The 25,327-nt window shown below is 37.6% G+C and overlaps 1 protein-coding gene across 10 annotated transcripts in view; it reads left to right on the top strand.

Moving 5' to 3' along the window:
- The window catches only part of NCOA2 (nuclear receptor coactivator 2), a 284,205-nt gene that overhangs the window by 165,358 nt on the left and 93,520 nt on the right, over positions 1 to 25,327 (top strand). For 8 of the 10 annotated variants that reach the window (XM_045860737.1, XM_045860743.1, XM_045860736.1 and 5 more), the window contains one exon: positions 22,366 to 22,470. In XM_045860737.1, the coding sequence (XP_045716693.1) occupies positions 22,385 to 22,470 (86 nt within the window). In that variant the 5' untranslated portion in view covers positions 22,366 to 22,384. The other 2 variants (XM_045860745.1, XM_045860746.1) reach the window with 2 other exon arrangements.

The following is a 25,327-nucleotide window of genomic DNA, read 5'->3' as shown; positions in this document are numbered from 1 at the left end:
GGGACTTAAGTTCTAAGAATAGTTATTGAGGATGAAGGCGATAAGAAAGCTGGTATCCTGAGAGGTTATGGACAAAATGTGGCATTCTAGTTGCAACAGTTCTGGTGATGACAAGGTTCAAGGTGTGATCTTTGGAGGCAGTGGTTGAAGTGAAATGGAGGTGAATTTTGTTGGAGTTGAGATGGACAAGGACCTGTGAAGATAGATATGAGCTCATGCACATAGAAATAACTCAGGGTGATGACCAGACTTGGGATAGAGACAAAGAACTAACCAATGTCAACATTTTTAGTAAATGTGGAGGGTCAAGTGGAATGTTAGTAAACTTCAGGGCAGAACATAGAGGGTGTCCTATTGTGTGGGTTTCAAAGAAATGACATTGTTATACAAGGCCTATGTGTGTAATGAGAGAACGAGCCACTCCTACTGGAATGGACTGCAGGAAGTCCTGTCAGGAGACTCAGAAAGGTATGATGTTCTGTAGTAGGGGAGGAGCTTGAGACATAAGGAGTAAGAATGATGGGTAGTGCTCTGGCCATGTGACTCAGTTGGTTGGAGCTTCATTCCATGCGCCTAAGTGTTGCTGGTTGCATTCCCCATCAGAGCACCTGCCTGGGTTGCAGTCGGGGCGCATATGGGAGGCAATCAATTGATGTTTCTCTCTCATCAGTGTTTCTTTCTCTCTCTCTCTCTCTGTACAACCCCCTTCCTCTCTCTCCACTCCCCTTCCTCTCTGTCTAAAATCAACTGAAAGAGAACCTGTCCTCAGGTGAAGATTTTTTAAAAAACAAGACTGGGTGGTAACCAAATGCAAGGAAGTTTCATCTTTACCCAAATCTGAATACTTGAAGTGTTGGATTTTTTTTTGTTTTATTCTTGTTTTGTAGGTGTTTACATTATTTTAATGATGCAAAAATACTGAATAAATGATGTCATCATGCTGGTTCAGACCCTTTTTTCTAGGCTGCTGATATTAAGATTTTCAAAAAGTTCATCTTGTTATCAGTTACCTAACACTAAGAATCTTATTCCATGAGCCTTGATCAATTCTCCATTGTCATCCAACCCAGTAGTTCTTCCTTTCCAGTCTGTGCTGGGCAGACTTCCACTGACCACCAGGGTCCTTCTGCAAAGGATTCTGGTTTAGTTGGTTTGGGGCAGATCCAGGAAATCCATGTTTTTAAAAACTCTTCATTTGATTCATTAGCCATCAAATTTGGGTGGGAACCACCAGCAGAACCCACCCACATTTTACCTTTGGTTCCACAATAGCATTATGTCACAAGCCTAGCAGACATGAACATACTATTTCTAAGCCATGTCCCTGACTCAGCATTCTCTTGTCAAAGTAAAAATGAAATGCTTACAAATATTTGAAAGATACTCAGTTATTAGTAATCAGTTTAAATTATGAAATAATATGCCATAATCTTCATATTAGCAAAACGTTTTTAAAAATCATATGCCTATTAATATTGTGAATTCTGGTGAGTTGCTAACTTGCATACCCTGCTGAGGTGATACAAATTAATACAGCCTTTTTGGAAAATAATTTGACACTGTTCATAGATTGACTTAAATAGGATCACAACCTTTGGTTTAGTAATTTATATTCAAAGATTTTTATTTACTTTTAGAGAAAGCAGAAGGGAGGGAGAAAGAGAGAGAGACATCGATCGTTTGCTTCTTGTATGTTCCCCTTTGGGACCAAACCCACAAACCAGGCATGTGCCCTCACCAGGAATCAAACCAGTCGTGTTTCGCTTTGTGGGACCATGACCAACCAACTGAACCACACTGGTCAGGGCTAGTGATTACATTTCTGAGACTCTTGTATTGTATTAAAACTGTTGATTATTGTTAATCATCAGAAATGTGGACCAGTATGTATATAAAAGATATTTGTCACAGTATTATTTATAGAAGTAAAATATGGGAGAAAGATAATTATAAGAAGTGATTAAATATTTCATAGTGTCTTCATATGATAGAATGTTATAGAGCCATTAAGAATTATGTTTAGCCCTGGCCAGGTAGCTCAATTGGTTGGGGTGTCATCCTGTACACCAAAGGATTGAGGGTTCAATTCCCAGTCAGGGTGCATACCTAGGTTGCTGGTTCAGTCCCTGGTCAGGACAGATCCGGGGAGCAGGGGGCATGGCACAGTTGACCGATCAATGTTTCTCTCTGTCTCTCTTCTTCTTTCTCTAAAATTAGTGAAATATCCTAAGGTGAGGATTAAAAGTACCATATTTTTCAGACTATAAAACGTACTTCTTAACCACATTTTTTTGCTTCAAAATGTTTTCCCCTATTTTCCTCCTCTAAAACCTAGGAGTGTCTTATGGTGTGGAACCCAGGCACACCTAGGTTTTAAAAGAGGAAAATAGGGAGAAAACATTTTGAAGCAAAAAATGTGGTCCCCCACCTCTACCCCTCCAAAAAGTATATCTTATAGTCCGAAAAATACGGTATATATGTTTATAAAGACATTTAATATCATGGAAAATTTTAGTGTATAACATTAAGAGAAAACAAAAAAAGCATCTATAAAATGGTTTACAGTCATAGACTGCATAACAATTATTTCAGTCAACAGGAGGCCAAATACACAACTGTGGTCCCATAAGACTGTGATGGAGCTGGAAAATTCCAGCTCCTATCACCTAGTGACATCATAACATCATATACAGCATGTTACTCATATGCTTTTGTCACGAACCTACTACACTGCCAGTCATATAAAAGTATAGCACATACAATTATGTCTGGTGCATGATACTTCATAGTGATGATAAATTTCCATTGTACTGGTTTATGTATTTACTATATTGTACTTTTTATTGTTATTTTAGAACATACTCTTTCTACTAATAAAAAAACACTTTTCTGTAAAACAGTATGCCATGTTATGGTGGCAGCAACCCCACACATCTTTGTGTTTACTGAGTCTCAATTACATCATTTTCTCTTGCTCTTGATTTAATCTTGTGTCGTTTTGTGCACTGACCTGCTCTACAGGCTTATAGCCTAGAACAGTAGGCTGTCCATCTAACCTAGGTGTATGGTAGGCTGCCCCATCTAGGTTTGTGTATGTGCACTCTCTGATGTTTGCACAATAACGAAATTGTCTAATGACATGTTTCTCAGAATGTGTTCCCATCATTAAGCAGCGCTAACTCTATACAGTTTGTGTTTAATTGTATATACACACACAACATATTTTAAAATACTGAGCAGAAATTTTTTTATAGTTAATGGTGATTCTCTGGGTGGTAGAAATACATGCAATTTTATTCTTTAGCATTTTGTATTTCTAAATTTTCCACTGTAAACATGTATTACTTTATTAAGCAAAAATACAACTTAAAAATAAAACTTTTACTCTAATCTTCTAGCAACTAGAACAAGAAAAACTCACTTTGAATAAATTATTGTTAGAACAATCCTTGCTCATCATAACCGCCAACGTGTTTTCTAGATACTTGGAAGCCATCCATGTATTCCACAATTTTCCCAGGTTATCAGCATCAGCTTTGGGACTTTTGTTGTTCTTTGCTGTTTTTCGTTTTTAATAACAGCTTTATTGAGATATAATTCACATAATATAAAATTCACATTTTTAAAGGGTACAGTGGTTTTTAATTTACAAGTTGCTCGGCCATCAACTCACTCTAATTTCAGAACATTTTCATCAACCCAAGAAGAAACCCTTTACTCATTAGCAGTCATTCCCCATTTCCCTTTCCCCTTAGCCCCTGGCAACCACTAATCTACTTTCTGTTTCTATGGATTTGCTTATTCTGGATATTTCAAATAACTGAAATTACACCATGTGTGGCCTTTTGCAATATCCTGTTAGCTAGTCTTCAGCTCCTCTCTACGCTGCCAGAAGTGTCATTTATGATTCTACCATGCTGATCTTTGATCTTTCTAGCATAACTGTGATTTTACTACCTCTGACTCAAAACTTTTCATTGAGCCCATGTTTTTTTACCCTTTATTTTCATTGTAGATACTAATACAGATGTCCCCATTTTCACCCCATTTGCCTGCCTCCACCCATCTCCTGCCCCACCCTCTTCCCTCTGGCCATCACCACGTTGTGCTGTATATCTGTATGTTGTTATATATGTTCTTTGGCTAATCCCTTCACCTTCTTTCACCAGTTTCACCCCTTCTCACCGCTGACAGCTGTCAGTCTGTTCCATGTGTCCATGTCTCTGTATTCTATTTTGTTTATCAATTTATTTTGTTCATTAGGCTCCACATCTAAGTGAGATCATAGGGTATTTGTCTTTCTCTGACTGGCTTATTCCACTTAAGATAATAATCTCCAGGTCCATCCATGCTATCCCAAAGGAAAGATGTTCCTCTTTTTTACAGCTGAGTAGTATTCCATTGTGAAGTGTACCACAGCTTTTTTTTTATCAACTTATCTACTAATGGGTACTTGGGCTATTTCCAGATCTCGGCTATTGTAAATAACACTACTATGAATATAGAGGTGCACATATTCTTCTGAATGGTGTTTTGGGGTTTTTTGGGGGTATATTCCCAGAAGTGTGATATATTACTGGGTCAAAAGGCAGTTCCATTTTTCATTTTTTGAAGAAACTCCATACTGTTTTCCATAGTGGCTGCACCAGTCTGCATTCCCCCCAACAATGGACAGGAGTTCCCTTTACTTAACATCCTCATCAGCACCTGTTGTTTGTTGATTTATTGATGGTAGCCATGCTGGCAGGTATGAAGTGATATCTCATTGTGGTTTTAATTTGCATTTCCCTGATGATTAGTGATGTTGAACATTTTTTCATATGTCTGTTGGCCATTCATATGTCCTCTTGAGAGAAGTGTTTCAAGTCCTTTTTCCAGTTTTTAATTGTATTGTTTGTTTTCCTGGTGTTGAGTAGTACAAGTTCTTTATATGTTTTGGAAATAAATCCCTTATTTGATGTATCATTGGCAAATATGTTCTCCCATACAGTGGGTTCCCTTTTCATTTTGTTGATGGTTTATTTTTTTCGCTTGATGTGGTCCCATTTGTTTATTTTTTCCTTTGTTTCTCATACCCTAGGAGATATATCGGCAAAAATATTGCCATAAGAGATGTCTGAGATTTTATAGCCTGTGCTTTCTTCTAGGATTGTTATGGTTTTGTGCCTTACATTTAAATCTTTTATCCATTTGAGTTTATTCTTGTTTATGGTGTAAGTTGGGGGTCTAGTTTAATTTTTTGGATGTAGCTATTCAATTTTCCCAACCCCATTTATTGAAGAGACTGTCTTTATTCCATTTTATGCTCTTTCCTCTTTTGCCAAATATTAAGTGATCATATAAGCATGGGTTGATTTCTGGGCTCTCTGTTCTGTTCCATTGATCTATGTGTCTGTTCTTATGCTAGTACCAGTCTGTTTTGATTACAGTAGTCTTGCAGTATATTTTGATGTCAGATATTGTAATCCCTCCAACTTTGTTCTTTCTTAAGATTGCTGAGGCTACTTAGGGTCTTTTTTGGTTCCATATAAATTTTTGGAATATTTATTCTAGAACTGTGAAATATATCACTGATATTTTAATAGGAATTGGGTTGAATCTATATATTGCTTGGGGTGATACGGATATTTTAATGGTGTTAATTCTTCCAGTCCATGAACATGGTATATATGTCCACTTATTTGTATTCTCCTCAGTTTTTCTTTAATGTCTTATAGTTTTTTAAGTACAAGTCTTTTAACTACTTGGTTAAATTTATTCCTAGTACACTATTTTTTTTGTTGCAATAGTAAAAAGGATTTTTTTTTTTTTAGTTTTTCTTGCTGATAATTCATTATTGGTGTAGAGAAATGCCACCAATTTCTGAATGTTAATTTTGTATTCTGCTACATTGCCAAATTGATTTATTAACTCTAGTAGCTTTTTGGTGGAGTCTTTAGGTTTTTCCGTATACAATACCTTGTCATCTGAGAATAATGACAATTTTACTTATTTCTTTCCCATTTGGATGTCTTTTATTGCTTTTTCTTGTCTGATTGCTGTGGCCAGGAATTCTGGCACTATGTTGAATAAGAGAGGTGAGCACAGACATCCCTGTCTTGTTCTGGATCATAAGGAAAATGCTTTTAGTTTTTTCATTGAGTATGATGTTAAGTGTGGATTTGTCATATATGGCTTTTATTACATTGAGGTATATTCCTTCTCTTTTCACTTTATTAAGAGGTTTATTATAAATGGGTGCTGGATTTTGTCAAATGCCTTTTCTGTATCTATTGATATGATCATGTAGTTTTTATCCTTCATTTTGTTTATGTAGTGTATTGTATTTATTGATTTGTGAATATTGTACCAACCTTGCATCCTTGGAATATATCCCACTTGATCATGTTGCTGGATCTGGTTTGCTAATAATCTGTAGAAGATTTTAGCATCTATGTTCATCATGGATATTGGCCTATTATTTTCTTTCTTGGTAATGTCTTTATCTGATTTTGGAATTAAGATAATGCTGGCTTTGCCAAATAAGCTTGGGAGTTTTTCCTCCTTGAATTTTTTTTTTAAATTTTATTTATTTATTTTTTTGGAATAGAATAAGTGTTAGTTCTTTGAATAGTTGGTAGAATTCACCTGTGAAGCCGTTTGGTCCAGAGCTTTTATTTAAATAGTTGGGAGTTCTTTTACTGCTGCTTTAATTTTACTAGTTATAATTTCTTTATTCAGGTTCTCTGACTGTTCCTGATTCAGACTGTATGTTTTCAGGAATTTATGCATTTATTCCAGATTGTTCAATTTGTTGATATATAGTTGTTTGTAATACTTGAAATCCTTTGCATTTTTTTGTCAGTTGTTACTTCTGCTCTTTCATTTCTAACTGAATTCATTGGATTCTCTTTCTTTTTTTCTTGATGAGTCTGGTTAAAAATTTGTCAATCTTATCTTTTCAAAGAACCAGCTCTTGGTTTTATGTATTTTTTTGAATTAATTTTTAGACTTTGTTTATTTCTCCTCCAATCTTTATTATCTCCTTCATTCTACTGACTTTGGACTTCGTTGTTGTTTTTTCCCAATTCCTTTAAGTTAGATTATTTATTTGAGAGTTTTCTTGTTTTATGAGTAGGCCTGTAATTCTGAATTTCCTTCTTAGGACTGCTTTCAGTGTGTCTCATAGATTTTGGGTTGTGTTCTCATTTTCATTTGCTTTAAAGGTTAACTTTTGATTTCATCCTTGATCTCATTGTTAACCCATGCATTATTTAGTAACACGTTATTTAGTCTCCATGATTTTGTGTATTCCCCCCCCCACCCCCCTTTGATTTCTAGTTTCATACCATTATGGTCAGAGAATATGCTTGATATGATTTTAGTCTTCTTAAATTTATTGAGACTTAACTTGTATCTTAACATTTGATCCATGCTCGTGAATGTTCCATGTGTGCTTAAAAAGAATGTGTATTCTGCTGCTTATGGGTGAAATGCTGTGAAGATATCAATTAAATTCATCAGATCTAGTGTGTCATTTAAGGCCACCGTTTCATTGTTGATTTTCTGTTTGGAAGATCTATTTATTGATGTCAATGGTGTGTTAAAATTTTGTGCTATAACTATTACTGTCAATCTGTCCCTTTACATCCATCAAGATTTGCTTTATATATTCAGGTGTTCCTATATTGTTTGGGTACATAAATGTTTATGAGTTATATTCTCTTGTTGGGTTGCTCTTTTTATCATTATCGAGTGTCCTTTGTCCTATAGTAGGAGTATTATAGCCTTTGTTTTAAAATCTGTTTTTTTGTGTTTTTTTTTCAGATAGGGAATTACTAACACAGCTTTTTTGTTTGTTTGTTTAAATTGCCATTTGCATGAAATATCTTTTTCCATCCCTTTACTTTCAGTCTTTGTGTGTATTTTGTTCTGAGGTAGGTCTCTTGTAAAATAGGATATATATGGGTCTTGCTTTCTTATCCATTCAGCTACTCTATGTCTTTTGACTGGAGCATTTAAGCCACATACCTATCAATAAAGTGATAATTGATGGGTATGTATTTATTGCCATTTTATTCATTTTTAGCTTTGTTCCTTTTTATTTTTTCTCTTCTACAATATTTCTTGAAGCAAGTTCTTTAACATTTCTCATACTGTTGCCTTGGTGATTACATACTCCTTTAGTTTTTTCTTGCCTGAGAAGCCCTTTATCTGTCCTTTGGTTCTAAATGATAGTCTTGCTACATAAAGTAGTCTTGTTTGTAGTGTTATCTTAGAAACTCCCAGAAACTCAATTCTTCTCACCAGTGTAATAATAAAGAATTACAGATCAGCAAGTCTGTTAGCATGCAAGCAAGGTTTATTGGTGATCTGTTGTCATGCAAGAGAAGGGCCCTAGCTAAGGTGGTGATGAGGGACTGAAAAGCATAGGTTCAGGGTGAAGCAGGGTAAGGATGGCCACAGGCTGGGGTGGCAAATACGCACATGACTAGAGGCCAAGTGTCACAGAGCCAAGAGTGCCTAGCCTGCCAAGCCCCAAGTCCTTTGTTCAAGGACTTATATAGTTGGCGGGATGGAATGGGGGTGAAGAGGTACATGTTGATTGACAGGTAAAGCTGGCGCTAGCTTTCCAGGATGGGGTGTGAGTACCCAAAGATATTAATGGGCTTCTTCCCTTAGGCACTGTGGGCCCTTTCTGGCCTTTCAGGCTTTGGGATGAAAGCACAGTTTCAAAGGCTTTCTTTCCCAGATAATGGGAAAGATACATAGAATTTCAAGGACAGCTGAGTCAGTGGGTGGGTCATGTATCCCGCCTCTTCACTGCCTTTGTTTGCTATCTATCCTGCCTAATGGTAGGTTCTTGCTTCTCATCACTTTGAGTATTTCATTCCAATCCCTTCTAGCCCAAAATGATTCTGTTGAGAGAGCAGCTGACAGTCTTATGGGAGCTCCCTTATGAGCCCATGGTTTATTATATCAACAGGAACTATCACAGACTCAAGCACTTAAAGTTTTCTATAGTCTAACTCTACAAATTAGATACTTAGTTAAATATATGGTAAATAAATGAATTCAGTGAATAAAATGTACTTTGCCTATCTCTCTCCTTCCTTCTCTGTCAGAGGAGAAGAAAATTAAACTTGAGTTAGTCTGATTTAGGTCATTTATTGGGCAAGGAAATTTCTCTGTAAAGTTTAGGGAAGTGTTTTGTAAACCTCAGCAGGCATCAGATCGCAGAAGATTTATTTCTCATTCAGTCACCCTGGCTGGGGCTAGAGTGTGCCTATATGACACCATAAGAGCAGAATTCTGTGCCTGCCTGGTTTAGGTGGGGTGCAGTCAGCACCATCACCAGGGCCTCACAGCAAGCTGGGAGGAAAGGAGGCTAGAGGAGGAGTGAAAGATCCAGGCTCCTCAGGGTCAAGTCACAGGGCCATGCCGCCTCACCCAGCAAGTCCAGCCCAGCCTTGCTCTGTATTAACTACTCCCTTATTCATGCCTTGCAGGTAGTATCTCACCCACCACCCAGCTTCACTTTGAACATTGTACTCATTCTTTAAATCCCAACTCTGGCATTCATAAAATCTGTGTGGTGATTGCTAGGGGGAGGGGGGTGATAAGTGAACTAAATGGTAATAGAAAATTATATGATAGAGATTATATATTTTAAAAATTCAAAAAAAATTGTAATGATTTTTTAAAACCCAAGGCTGGTAAACACAAAATCCTTGCCAAGGCTCCCCACAACAAAAAGTATTTCTCCCCCATTAGTCCTTTATGTTTTTCATGTATAAAGTATTCTTTGTCAGTTAGCTCCATGCTTGTTTCTCCTCCTAAATCTTTGATTTCTCAAGACAAGTTTTGTTTCTTACTCAATGATTATATTGCAATGTCCACTGAACACAGTACTTCATCCTCAGCAGGTCCTCAGGGATTATCAATGCAGTTAAACATCAGAAGGAAATAAATGCAAATCAATTTTTAAATTAAAACCCTCTAATTTAGGTTATATAAATATATATATTAAAGATTTTATTTATTTATTTATTTACTTTTTTAGAGAGGGAAGGGAGGGGGAGGGAGAGAGAGACACACACACACACACATCAATGTGCGGTTGCTGGGGGCCGTGGCCTGCAACCCAGTCATGTGCCCTGACTGGGAACCGAACCTGCAACACTTTGGTTCACAGCCTGCGCTTAATTTAGGCTATATATTTGATACCAAAAGGAGACCCAATTAGTAACTTAACCTTATAAAACTTAATTTTCTAGGGCTAAAATATGTTTTTGCCCTTAGTAGTACTCATTCCTCTAGGTTTTGAAACACTGGCTTAAAAACAAAACACCAAACTAAAGAAATCACACGCCTGTGTTATGAGCATATATGTGTTGTGATATCGCTGATAGCTTAGTTTTCTTCACATCATCTGGCCCAGTTGCAACCAGGATTCATGGTTCAGCTTAATGAATTCGTATCCTTTTGATTTGAGTACCAGACAAAAGGAATATAGTTAGCTCTTTCTGAGATGTCAAGCAATTATTTTCTTTCAAGTTTTATTTCATGCTTATTACTTATCTGTTATGGTTAAATGAGGTGCCAGCAGTCTTCCAGATTTTTATCCATAGGTGTAGTTTTTCCAAAACAGCTATCTTTACTCTCTCAGTATAAACATGTTTTAGGATTAATTTTTTAAAAAAAGGTAGAGAACAGCAAATTCTACAATAGAAGGAGTTTGTTTCAATCTTTTCATTGCCTATTCTTGACTACCCTTATTTCTTTCATTAAATTATTTATAATGCGTTTTAAGCTCATTTGGGCTTAATTTGTATTAATTACCCAAGGGCTAGTTAGAAGCTACCATTTTTGAGTTGTTATATTTTAGTTCCACAAAATCCAGTAATTCTCCCCCTGGAGCTGTAAAAGGGGAGAAAACCCTCCATTTACAGGTCTCCAGGGCAACTCTTTGCTCTTCACAAAGTTCAAGTCTGGTCCTGGCCCCAGATCCCAAAGCTGGAGCACTGGGCTCCTGTGTACAACCGCCGCAATAGCAGCATGATTGTACTTCTTTTGAAAGCTGTTTGTGTGTCCCAAGTTTGGAACTGAAGCTGAAATATCTCTCATAAACTACAGTCAGGAGGGTTGATTTTGATAATTACCAAAACGCAACTTTTGAAAAAGTGTCTTGGCTCATATTTTCATATACCAAGGTAATTTTTAGATTCTTTCAAAATCTTACAAATAGCGTTCTAAATTCCAGTAAATCATTCTGTAGGTATGTTATTTGCAAATAAAAATAGTGAAGTTGGCTTATTTTTGTAAGACCAAATTGGATTGGGGGGGCGGGCAGGGGAGGGGCCTCTGTTCACCCAGAGCTGCCTTTTTAAAGTCTTAATGGCAAACATTGCCTCAGAGCAAATACTGCTGGGAGTTATTGTAATAATCTGACCAAAAGAAAGCTTGTAGGTGTTTGTATCATAAAAAAAAAAAATGAATTAGAGCTCTCCCACCAAACCAAGTTTTCCTCCTTGCTCATTTTCCACTTCTGTAGAAGAGTGGCAAAGAACAGAGAAAGGACATTTTTTTTAAAAGGAGTATTTCAGAATAATGCTCGTCATACAGGTTTTACCCTATTAAGGAAATATAATGTTAAATTTCCAAAAGGAGCCATAATATATCCCTTATTTCTTCTAGGACCACAAGCATTTAATTTGGGTCTTACACTTTTTCCCTGGGACACACTTAAAAGTTTTGCCCCTACTTTGTTTTTCTGTTTGTGTAGGAATAAAGAACTCATAAGAAAGTTCAGAGTTAAATAAGCATGAATAAGAAAAGGGAGGGGAAAATGAGTATCTTAAGCCTCATCTGTGGCACCCAGAAACTGGAGGGGGAGACACCAGTGTGCGCCAATCTAGGGCCTGGGCAAGGCTGGCTCATGAGGACAGCGGGTGCCAAGAGAATGCTCTAAGGATACAGGAGAAAGAAGTGTTATTTTTATTTTATGTACCGTGGCTGGGGATCAAGTAGAAGGGAACCTTTACTTCCTCTTAGTGGAATCTTGGAAGCCTTCATAAAGAGGATGGCTTTTCAGCTGAACTTGAAGGATGAGGTTTTCCTAAGGAAGGAGAGCAATTTTACTAACCTTTGCTGGAAGGTATTTGTGCTTTACATAGTTTTTTTTCTCTCACTTGCTGTAAAAGAGTCACATCAGAGAAAAAAACATGAGAAGTTTCTTAAAGTTAGGGAAAAGAGGATGTAATAATGAGTTCAAAATGACCAAGCCTGCCTTCCTTCCTCTCTCCCTCCCCCTCTGCCCCTTCCCTCCTCCCTGCATCCCTCTCCCCTTCCCCCTTCCTTTCTTTCTCTTTGTAAATGCAGAACAGTATGATGTGTTAATGAAAGGAAATTTGGAACATACAAAAATTAAATTACATTCATAATGACCATTTAAAAAATTTAACTACTGATGTTTTGGTGAATTTTCTTCTGATATTTTTCCTATATATTAATTTTTCTCTCCAACTGTATTCAGCTTACATTATTTCACAAACATGTACATGCTATATTACATTCAATATACAGTAATGTCTGACATTTATTAAATAAGCCCTGGATAGGTGTCAGTCTCTGTTCTGTGCTCCTTAGATTTCATACTCTCAACAAACTTAGAAACGTATGCATTATTATTTCTGCAGTTTTACAAATGAAGAAACTTAGGTCCAAAGAGACCAATTAACATAATTAACCCAACTAATATGTGGTATTCCTGGGGTTCCAAACCAAAATTCACGCTGGGGGATGTGCTCTTAGTCACTACAATGCATAGCTTTTCATGAATTTTATTTTAATGGTTGCATAATAAATTATGTTATGAATCCTGAGAGTTCTGTTTGAAAGGTCTCTGCTCAGATGTCACTCTATCAAAAAAGGACTTTCCTGATCACCTATTTAAAATAGTACCCCTCGCCCCCATCTACCTTGTACTGTATCCTAACTGTACCTTATTTTTCTTTACAGCACTCATCACTATCTGAGATAATGTTTGTTTGTTTTACTGTTTCTCCTTTCTCTTCAGAATGTGAGTCACAGACAAAAGAGTTAATCTGTTTTGTTCATTGCTGTATCCCTCAATACCTAGAACCATGCATGGCACCTAATAGATATTTAATATTTGGCAAATGATTGAATGATCTCTGAATCCAGGTTAGTTCTATGTAAATCCTGCTTTTCTTGTCAGCCTCCATTGGGACCGATAGGCTGGAACAACCACCTGCCCATGTTCCCCTCTGTCAATCACAGGACTGATGCTGCTGTTTACTGCCCTGAGCTGGTGGGCCACTGCAGACACCCCACACTTCTGCTCCACAAGTGGCTTTGCATACTTACCAAGAACCAGCTTCTCTTCCAAACTGGTTTATGCCAGTTATACCTGTTATTGTAATTGCATAATTTAATTAAATGTTGTATAACTAAGTATTGAGTTTGAAAGCACACATATGTTTCTATAAAAGCTAAGGTAAAATGCTTTAAAAACTCAGTCAAAGGGACAAAAATTGCTCCCAAATAATTATATGCAGCAGATCTATCTAAGATTGGGGAAACATAATAAAACTCATTACTTCATAAGCTCTTATAAGAATTTAAGTGTCTAGCTCTATTTTAAATAAAAATTGGCCAAAGTAGACGATGCCTTAATGACAGATAAGATTTATGCAAGAAAGACAATGTGAAGCTTCAATGGACACTGATGCTTATGTATATTTTTATGTTTAAAGTTAAAGTGAAATGATTAAAGTAATAGGTATCATTTTCTAGAACTGCTCTTGATAACTAACTTTGGAAATTAACCAATTACTACTTCTGATTCTATTGGAAAAAAAGGCTTTTACTATTTTGAATGAAATTCAGAATTCTTAGTACACTAGAGACAATTCCTAGCTGGTTTTGTTATTTCAATAACTTAATGATAATTCAGTAATAACAATAATACTTCATTTCTCTTCAGGAAATAACTGTTTATAAGCTGAGGCATGGTTTCCTTTGTGCACTAGAATGTGAGCTTCCGGAGAACAGGGACTTAGGTCTTTTGTTAAGGCCGTATCTCCTATGTCTGCAATGTTGCCCGTGTATTATTTATTGATTGAATAGATGAATGGTTCTAAAGTATGTGCATTTTTTACGGAAAGAAGTGTTTTGTACTTTACATTGATACTACTACATTTTTAGCAAAAAGAAAATTGTGTTGGAATTAATGTATTCATTGTTCATAAAATTAAATTAAAATTTACTGCTTTAGGCCCTGGCTGAGTGCTCAGTTGGTTAGAGTGTCACCCAAGGTTGCAGGTTTGATCTCTGGTCAGGGCACATACAAGATGCACCCAAAGAATGCATAAATAAGTGGGACGACAATTTGGTGTTTCTCTCCACCCCAGCCTTTACAATCCGTTACATACACGCACATACCCTTCAAGGAGGGGGTTAATATTCAATAATACCTTGGTAAGTTTGCCCAGTGACAAGTGACCACTAGACTCAGTGAGGTGCAAGGTACGTAAATGTTGAGTTACTATATTGTACACCTGAAACTAATATAATACTGTATACCAGCTGTATTTAAACATAAATTTTAAGAAGGTATAGGCTCCTCAATGCTTATGTTGCAATGGTTAAGAATTGAGGAATTGATTGGATTCTCGTGAGCTCTAAAATTTCCTAACTGTGTGGCCTTGGTCAGATTGCTTTACCTCTCCTGTACCTCAGTTTCCTCATCTGTGAAATGGTGAGAATAATAGGCTGTTGCAGGAACTAAAGGAGTTCATGTGTGTAAAGTGTGTAGAGAATGCCTGCCAAGACGGTTAGCACTCTCTAAGTGATAGCTATTATGATTACACCTGATTTTGACTCCTATCCCATCGTTTTTCTATCTGTGTGACATGGGCAAATTACTTATGGAAATAGGTCCGAGAGGTTAGATAATCTGTAAGAGATGTGTGTGTGTGTGTGTGTGTGTGTGTGTGTGTGCGCGCGCGTGCACGCGCGTGCACATGGCACGCACATAAGAAACATTAAAATGAGGGTTTTTAAGCAAGAAAATATATGCAGAGTGCTTAACTCATAAGTACAGTACTCAATAAATGTTAGCATGAACAAATCAAACAGCAGCACATAGCAGAGGACACTCATTTATTTAAAAACGTCTTACAACTGAAATAATAGAAATACTTGTATGCAAATATAGACTGTCTTGTCTTTGCCATTTCAGTAAGTTTTCCTCATAGATAAGAACGTTTTCTTTAATCTTTTAAAGACATTTAGAATGGATTTCATAATAATGAAAGATAATTGGTTTTTAATCTGGACAAGCTATGAATCTCAAACACAAGTACAATTGTACATTGTAATTCTTAGTGTGATGACTTCTTTCCAGAATACTAAGCTGGAAGTGAAAACTGGTTTCCCAAATACTAATAGGGACTAAGTACACATGGTTTGACGGGGAGGGGAATGTTTGCATTATGCAAGGAATGCAGCTTCTTCCCTGGACGTTTTCTCATTTGGGGCCTTAGTAAAACCTAGTCTTGCCATTCCTGGCCGAATCAGCACCGGTGATGTCGATGGATATACAAGCAGCCCAGTGAGTGGCTATATTAAGGAACGGAGCTGGTGAGAATTCAGAAAGTAGAAACCATCTTGTGTCCCTGATATGTCAGACCAGACATTCCCCCCAGCTGGTAATGATAGTTTACATCAGCTCCCCACTACTTTAAGTATTCTGCACCGAATTCTGCAGAAGAAGGCTTGAGAGGATCTTTCCTTCTTTAAGAGAGATGTAAATGATGGAAACGTTACAGCAAAATATTTGTGTAGCCAGCGAGCATGAATTTAGCATTTATTTGACTATTGCAGCATGTGTTCCAGAGCGACTGCTGCCCATTTGCAGCCTAATGTGTTTATTACAGTCTTCCCCATGGCATCTTGAAGTGTCTTCTAGCTAAAAAATTCATGAGTATTATTGGCTTTCAGTCAGAAAATGGAATATGTCTTTGAGTCACTGTCTAATACACCACTTTAAGGCCATTATACAAAAGCAAGTCTAAGAGTGGTACATATTGAAAAGGAAGGAATTTTTAGCGTAAACATTTGTTTATACACTGTTATTACTGTTTCTAGGAGTAAGAGAGACTTAGAGAAGAAGTGGGTGCTGAAGCCATTTCACTCGGAGCAGAGTGGGTGTAGTTGTAGGATATATTATTTTCTTTAATCCCCTTTCAACAGTAAGCTGTTGCTGATGTGTTATTGAAAAATAGTATTCTAGTAATAGTGCTGTGTGTTTGGCTTATTGCATGTAGTTTTAAAAAGTCAGGTATACATATAGGAGCTCAAAAGTTGTGAAATTAAACTGAGAAGGTTTCTAAGTAAGATGCCTTTTATTCTGGGTTTACGTGAAGGGAGTCTCAGAACTTTGCAACTGCTATCATTGAATCAGTGTGCAGTTTAGTGAGTCTGAATCTGTAAATACAGACTGTAGTATGTGAGGTAAATTAAAGCTTTATTGTATGAAAAGCAAGAAGCAATCTAGTGTTCTGTAAAGATGAAGTTAAAGAATTCTTATAATCTAGTAAAAATTAATATTTGGAGGAAATAATATACTATTTTACTAGTTAAAATTTATTTTTGAAATATTGTATAGCATCTTTTATCACTGTGTGAAATGCATGCCTTTTTTGGCCAGTGGAAATAAAATGTTTGATTTTTTTTGTTGGTTTTTTTTTTCTGCATGCTGTCATCCTGGCATTGAGTAAATCCTCGTAGGTCTACTTATGTTGTATTTGCAAATGTGATGCTTCTTGGTTTGCTTGATTGTATGAATCAACAGTGTATTCTTGCAAAATATGCATATTTACTGCACAGAATGTTCATTTAGCTTTTGCCAAAAGCTGATGTCTTACCAAAATAGCGTTTGCTTTGGGTAATTTTGTCCAGTTGACAGTGTTTGGAAAGAATATTTCCCTTCCCTGTCAATTTGATGTCTCTACTGCTGTATCGTATTACTGACTTTCAAGGTTGGCCCACTCTGTTTTCTACCTTTCTCAGGCCTCTCTATCCTAAAAGCAGATTTTGTATATTTAAGCATTAGATACTACTGTGGTTTCTCATGCTTATCAGGGTCTGGCCTAGAAATTTTGCTTTTGTAACATGAAGGGATCCCTTCTGCAACATAGTATACTTTGAGGGTAGAAACTGTTTTGAGTTTAGAATGAACAAATGTTTTCACTTCTGATAAAGAAATAGTGTGTCTTTAACTGTGGGCTTCTGAGTTGTGGAGGGCTCTGAGAGAGTGTCCTTTCATAATGAATTTAATGGAATAGGGATGAGAACGTGTCTAAGCAGAGATTTATGTTCACTTTTAATATTACTTGAGCATTTCTTAGTCTTACAAAGTTTGTGAAGAATCAGACTGCAGATGACACCACAATGCCATGCACCATCTCTTGTAAAGAGAGGGCAGGGAGTACCTGGAAGGCCTTGGAAGCTGTAGAGGCCTTTCTGGTCTCATATCAAAAACTGAATGATTTATCAGGCAGCTCCTCCTCTAGTAGGTGTTGATTAGAGAAGTTGTTTCAACAGCACTTTGTATGTCATTATAAATTTCAGCTCAAAGTAAGGAATTTCAGAGAGGGCCTAACTTTGTAAAAATATTTCTTGGAACCAGCAATAAGGACCTGATGTTTGACTGCCTGCTATGTTTGCATTTCAGCAACATTACTGTCCCAATTCTTTTACTGAATTTGTTCAGCGTATGATAAATCTGACGGTTTTATAGGCCTTGTTTGGAAGATGGCCAGCACTGATAATAGATAATATCCATATTATTGTTTATATCCATTCTGGAGGATTAACTAGCTTTAATGGTATGTGGCTGTATTGTAAGCAGCAGCTTTGTTAGTTTATAGGCTACATTGATGAATTCCATGCGAGAATACTGTGTGTGTGTGTGTGTGTGTTGAAGTTTAACATTTTATTTTCCTTTTCTGTCATTATGCTAAGGATTTAACTGGCATTGTTCATCCCTCCCAGAATATTGTTACTTAAAAAAAAAACACCTGTTATTTTTGTGCTGTAACTGTTTAAGGTCTGGGGGCATTGGGGTGGGAGGGGGAAGCTGTGCTGCCACAGTGAAAGCAGGGCTATTGTTGTAGATAACAAGAAGGGACAAACAGAATCTTTTCCAGTCTTGTCCTTTCACATCTCCCCAACATCTGGGAGAAACTGTTCTCGATGACTGTAATTACCATCAGTTATGACCCAAGAGTTTGCTTGTGTCATTTTCAGTTTTTCTGATTTACATTGAACAGTTTCAGAATTGAGAGTGAAACACTCAAGAATTTTAATTTCCTGTGAATGCAGAAAATTTAAGAAACTCTTAGTTTAGGCCTGCTTACAAAATGAAATTTGTAAATCTTCAAAGCCACCCTTCAGTACTTTTTTACTTCCTACCTTTTTGTTGGAAAGTATTACTTCACTTTGATCTACAAAAATGTATTGAAACACACCCATCCATATAGTTTCTTTTATTTTAGATGATTTTTCTGTGTGCACCTGCACGTTAGAAGTCATAGTTCTGTTTACTTAGGTGATGTATTACCCTATCTACCTATCTCTGGCTTTCATTTGTGTTACTTGAGTGGGAAAAAAAAATTAACTCACCTAGCCCCCAACCACACATTCTGGGGTGAAACACTAACATTACTGCCAGCAGAGTCACATAGGGCTTGAAGAATATCAGTCAGAGTCATCTAGATCAGAGCAGCACAGTTCTATTAGAGCACCTCATTACTGAGGTTCACTGTTCATCATTTGGCTTGTCCACTGAAGAACAGGCCATGAATTCTGCTTCAGGAGCACATCTACTTTTGGCCCTGTGGCGGGCAAGAGACTGCAGGAGCTGGCAGCCACCTGCTGTCATCTTACTTTCCCTCCTCCTTTCCCTGCTCCAACCCTGAATTCACTCCCTTTTTATTCTGCCTGAGAGCCTGTTGGTTTTTTCACTTTGTTGAGGAGCAGTGTTGGGGATCAGCGGGCATCCCCAGCCTGATGGCCGTGGCTGGCAGGGTGCATCCGCCTGTCCTTGGCCAGTAACTACAGACTGCCCCCACTCCCGTTTTTGGTTTTTTTTTTCCATTGGTGGTTTCAAGGTTGGTTGGCAACTGGTTCTGGGCATACACAGCCCAGAAAAATTGCTCAGAAAGGGGACATATGGAGCAGACACAGAAAAATAATGAAGCAAGCATGTTTATAAAGCTGAAATTTTTAGATTTTTGAGGGAATGTATTTAAGGTATCATGTAAAAAAGGGAAAACTTAGCACTTCCAAAGGAAACTAATGATGTTTTACAGCTATGAATATAGTGGTTTGTGATCCAGCCTTCAGTAGATACAAATAAAATATAAGCAGTCTGCTGAAATGGTTTTACTGCACATAGACCAGAAAACGTTAGCTCCTTGCTTCAGTCTGTATCTTCTAGTCCCGTTGTTGAAACACATCAGTACCATCCCTCCATGCAGAGTTACAGTTATTGGTATCTATATTGGGAGAATTTAAAGGTGGATGATGCCAATACTAATATTAAATCCCAAAACTGAGAACATACAACTTAAGTAAAACAGTCACTTATTTTAATTGTCTATTGAAAAGCTTTCTGATTTTCCTGATGGTACTATACTTCTTAAGATATGGCGAGACTTTGGCAGGGGCAATAGCCATTTTTATTAACAAACTTATCACATAACACCTATTATATGGGGCACTTTGTTGTATACTGAGGGTTATAGTTTCGTCATAAAATTTTACTTAAATTCTTATGATTTGTAGACGGCTACTTCCACACTGAAAAGTCCCTGGAATTTTTTTGTTGTTGTCAAAAGCTTTCTTAGATTGGTTGAGTAATATTTTTTTCTTACATGCTCATGGTTGAAACCTTGATAATAATGGTTCCAAGAAAAATATAGAAAATGAGTGTTTGTAGCACATCATTTGGGAAGGGTCTGGTGTCCAGTCCAGGCTTTTGCTTTGCCCTCTGGGCTTTGATGCCTCCAGCAGCACCTGGCTTCCCTGCCCTCTTTGTAACTCATGTGCCTTCTCAGACCCAGTGCAGTACCTCTTCCATGCCGGCAGGCAAAACGTTCTCCTTTCCTGAATGTCACAGTACAGAGGAGTGCATACCATTGTATAACACATTCACCTACTTTCCCTTACGTTTTCTATATAAGAATTTATCTCCCCCTCTCCTTGTTTTCTTCTTGAGAGTGACATCCTCCTCATGCTCCTTGCAACAATAAGCCTGGCATACCATGGCCGGCAGGCAGGCAGACTGGGTGAATGAATGATGTTCAGGTGAGGGGGAGAGTCAAGTGAGGATGCTCGTGCAGTCCAGGTCTTGCTGCTTCCCTCACCTGACCTGTGACTGTGATTAGAGGAAGAATGCCTTATTTGATGAGAGACCCTTTGCCATGCATTTCAGTGAAGAGCAGGAGTGTGTCAGCCTAAGTATCAGTCCCAGTTCTGGCATTTGCTAGTCCTCTCACCGGCCCTATGCTACTGACTACCCTCATTTGATAGAAGTGGTCATTAAGGCAGGAGAGACAGCTTCTTAAGGTCCCACCAAGTGGTGGCCTTGGACATGAATGCTGGCCATTTACTTCTCTGCTCTTCTTGGTTCTCACAGTCTGGTTTTTCTTGGTCCATAGTAAATGCTAAATGATCAGTAACTAAATACATATTATACTTATTATCAGCCCAAAATTGTGACGACAGCATGGGACCTTGGAACTATGTTACATTGCTCCGAGCAGCAGGAAGCTCAGGCTTTAATTTTTAGATACTGTCCCTTCTGTGTGACCCGTGACTACAATGTGCAATTGGTGCAGCCTCCCTCAGCTGCTACAGTGTTTCTTCCTCTTACTTACACGTGACTCCTAAAAAAAAAGAACCCTAATTCCTCTGCCTCCTTGGGTTGGAGTTGAGGCCGGAAGGAAAGAGTGTAGTAAGACTGAGCATCCCAGCTTGCGTGGAGGGGAGCAGCTGGTCCGTTTGATGGGTAGGTGACAGCAATGCAATGGTCACTCTCAGGAGGTATTTTCCTAGCCCACCTTCCTCTTTGTCCTTGCTCTTGATGAATCTTTGGCTGTCTAGCATCTTCCTCAAATCCTTGACCTACTCTCTTGCCCTTCCCTCTGATTTTTCCAATCTGGAAAGAAAGAAGAGCCACTATAGAAAGTAAAGGACAGTGAAGGTGATTTTAGCAACCTGGGGGACAGAAGGAAGGGGAAAATAGCATAGAAGAACTCTAGAAAATACTTTCAAAACTGTTTAAAGCTTTTTGAGGTTCCATTTATTTATTTATTTTATTTTGGAGGGCTAAGCAGTTATTGGGCACCTTGAATAACAACTATCTTCCCTGTCCTCACAATCTTTGTTAGTCCCTTTGCTTAGTTTGTTGAGAACTCCACTTCTATTGCTCTTGGTCTTTGCATATTTAAATATTATTTGGGTTCTGCTAATGATGACTTTGCTGATTCTCTTATTATCTGCCCTTTTGTTTTCCTCTGGGAGGAATTGAGCCAGCAGGAGCCAGTAGTTGTCTCCCTTGGTTAGGGTCAATGATGTTACCTGATTTTTTTTTTTTTTAGTGCATTTGAAGCCCTTGGGTGAATCCCTGGAGGGAGGGAGTCAGGGACATGAGAGAGTAAACCATGGCTGGGAGGTGTACTCAGTTAAGTGAGTTGCCCTCTGTGAGCATTCAGGAAGGAGTGGGGCGGCAGGGACTTCCTGTTGGAGGGCCGTTGCTTAGGGAGGCCTTGTGCAGGTTTAGGAGAGGGGTGTCATATCTCCCTGTTCAGATTTGGAAACATTTGACTTAGTGCCGCGGCACTGCTTCTTCCCGGGGCTGTCTGTAGTGGCTGAGCAGTTGCAGCACAGACTTCACATTGGCTAACCCAAAACAGAGACTGGGAGGGGCCCCTTACAACACCTGTAGTTTCCACATGGTGAAAGATTGCTCCTGAAACTGGAGGCTGGTAGCAGAAACCCAGAGCTAGCAGATTGTGGTTCATGGTGCTGATGAAATACAACTCCTGGTTAAAGAGTATGGTTCCCGTGAGGTAGGCTTGTTTTTGTTTTTGTTTTTAATGGTAACCTTTACATTTGCTTAACTTTTAGCAAGGTGGAAAAAAAATGCATCCTTTTGTTAGAAGTTATATATGCACATCTGTCAAAACTGTTGTCAAATTTCTGATTGAAGTCAAAGTTTTTTCATTGTTGGTAAATTGATCAGACACTTGATCATCAGCTCTTTTCACTTTTCCCCTGTGTTTTCTGTTTTAGTTGCTGATATGTGTTCAAGATGAGTGGGATGGGAGAAAACACCTCTGACCCGTCCAGGGCAGAGTCAAGAAAGCGCAAGGAATGTCCTGACCAGCTCGGACCCAGGTTAGAGTCTTGCTTCAAAACAGAATGATTATTGCCCGTGAAAGCCACATGCATGCTTCTTTGATATTGTAGCATTGATTTTACACCTGATTTAAATGTTGTGATTGTTTTTTCTCCCTGACAGTTAATTGAATATGTATTATTTAGCTGACGGTTTTGGAGATGATAATCATTTACTGATCCTATTATTCATTAAAGAAGAGGAAACCTATTTTTCTGATATCCTCTGTGTACTTGGCTTTTAAAACCTGTTTATTCTTTAATCTTGGGTTTTTCACATTTTTTTTCTGTTCTATCACAGAATGTCATAAAGATTTTGTTGTTATTTTTTTCTTTTTTTTAATGAGTAAGGCATGAAATGTTAAATACACTTGCTTTTGAGTTGATGACAAAGATTATAGCTCTTCAGTGAGTAAAGCAAATAATTTTAAAGCAAGTCCCATGCCATATGTTATGGGTAGAAATCTAAGTTGCTATAGCCTCCACACAAGGTAATTGAACAGGATCTTGTAAAGTTATAAATACATATTCTCTGAACTAGCAGTGTTCCTCTTCTAGGAATTTTCCGACAATATGCTCTCACATGGGCAAAATGATGTATGTTTGGGGTTACTTATTACAGCATTGTGCATAATCTCAAAAGATTAGGAAAAACTTAAAAGCTTGTAGGGAGCTATTCAAACTATTTAAACATCCATAACCTGGAATACAACACAGGTTACTGTTGAAAAGAATGTGGACCCTGTTTATGGATTGATATTAAAAAACCTCTTAAGAATATTGTTAGAGAGAAAAACAGTTCAGAAAATGTTTATTAAGTACTGTCATTTATATAAAAAGGGAAGAAAATAAGAATCTACTTTTGTATTATTTTAGGATAATTAGAAACAGGTAAGTGTTGTTATCCATATTGGGGGATAGGAACAAGAAAAATAGGGAACAAAGGTAGAAGAGAAACTTCACTCTTTTGATGATTTAAAAAATCATGCAAATGACTTTAAAATTTGAATAAAAACAACTTCTATTAAATGGCCAGTAAAACAATGAGACCAGGAATGGTAGGGAAGAGGACTGCAAGTAGTCATTAAAGGAGGAAGAGAAAGAGAAAGAGCAAAGAGCTAGTGTTTTATATTTCCTTTTCTCCTTCTAGGTGCCAAGCAAAATAAGCCTGTTAAGTCACCACTGTCCACATCCCAGCTCCTGTGTGTTGCCTCTAGATTCCCTAATACTTCTGGCTAACCACAACCTTCTGTCTGTCAAACCGCCTTTAGTGCTTAGGAGCCCTCCTCCAGGAGGCAGTTTGGTAACCTGGAGAGGGTTCCAGCCCAGGGGTGTTCTCTTAACCAGCACTGTGCTGGAGCAGTGGTGGGGCGGGCATCTCTAGCCCTCTCCCTGGTGCTCTCCCAGCTTTGTAACACAGCTCCCCCTTTGTCTACCTGTCATTTATTTATCTTGGGTGTGGTGGAGGGGAGTGATGGAGGGAGGTGGAAGTGTGTGTAAGGGGTCCAGAAGGGGAAGTTGGCTCCTTCATGAATTCAAGCCACTTCATCCCTTTCCCTAGTCTTTTTTTTTGAAGATTTTATTTACTTATTTTTAGAGAGGGAAGGGAGGGAGAGAGAGAGAGAGAGAAACATCAATGTGCGGTTGCTGGGGGTTATGGCCTGCAACCCAGGCATATACCCTGGCTGGGAATCGAACCTGGGACACTTTGGTTCCCAGCCCGCGCTCAATCCACTGAGCTACGCCAGCCAGGCCTTTCCCTATTCTTAATCAAGTAGAATCTAGAAATAAACATGAGAGACTTAGGAAAACCAAATTCTAGTCTTTGTTCTACCAGTAACTCACCGGGTGATTTTGGACAAATCATGTAACCACTGTAAGATGGAAAAATTGTAGTCCATCTTAGGTTTATTAGTTGGTGAAAATAAAGCTAATATTTATATATGGGAATGTATTATAAGTTACAAGATTTTATAAATTGCTGTTACACAAAAATATTGCCAATTTGTGAAAAATACAGAAAGCTGCTACATTAGCCAACTTTCATTGCTTATACGTTGTATTGTTTGAATGTCTTTTAGTGGGCCCTCCACTTGAGGGGGAAAAGGCCCACTGTTATTATCAAAAGGAACTCTTGAGTTTGCTGTTGATCGAATTAAAATGAGGAGATCTTGGCCAATGTTTTTTTTCTTTCTTTCCATTAACTTTTTAAAACTTCAGTTGAACTTGGACCGTTTGTTTATATTTTGCATGTCATTCATCTTGGACAGTTAACAAATATCCTGGGTCAGTTTCACTTTTGTTTCTAGCAGTACTTATCTAAAAAGGCTCTTTGGTTGAATTACTAGCATCCTAAAAAAGTCTATGAAATTATATAGATTTATTTCCATTATTTTTATGCTTTACCAAAAACCATTGAAATTTATTTATTCTTCTTTTAACTAGGTTAACTTCCCTTCCTTCTTTTACTAACCTTAAATAAACTTCAAAATTTTTATAACCATAACATCCTTTAACTTTTCTAAACATTCCTTTATTTACTCAACTGTACATTCCATAGCCAAGCATTGTACTAGGCACTGGGGCCAAGAAAGTTGCCCCAATCCTAGTCAGTGGGAAACATTAGGCACATTGGAAAAATGATCACACAAGTGAAATGTATAATTATAAACTGGGATAAAATAAATAAATAAACTGGGATAAGTTTAATCTTTTTTTAAAAACATGCAACATTTAGAGCAAATTCAGGTGTTTTTTCCCCAAACTATTTCTGTGTTTACATAAGTAACTTTTGTTGGTTATCTTTGTATTAGAATTTGTTTAACAGGCTTATCTTTGTCATAATAGTTCTTTTTAA

Source organism: Phyllostomus hastatus, unplaced genomic scaffold (genome assembly GCF_019186645.2).
Source record: "Phyllostomus hastatus isolate PE091 unplaced genomic scaffold, TTU_PhHast_1.1 phas_scaffold_21, whole genome shotgun sequence".
Classification (NCBI taxonomy): domain Eukaryota; kingdom Metazoa; phylum Chordata; class Mammalia; order Chiroptera; family Phyllostomidae; genus Phyllostomus; species Phyllostomus hastatus.
This window is presented reverse-complemented; position numbering and strand designations above follow the sequence as displayed.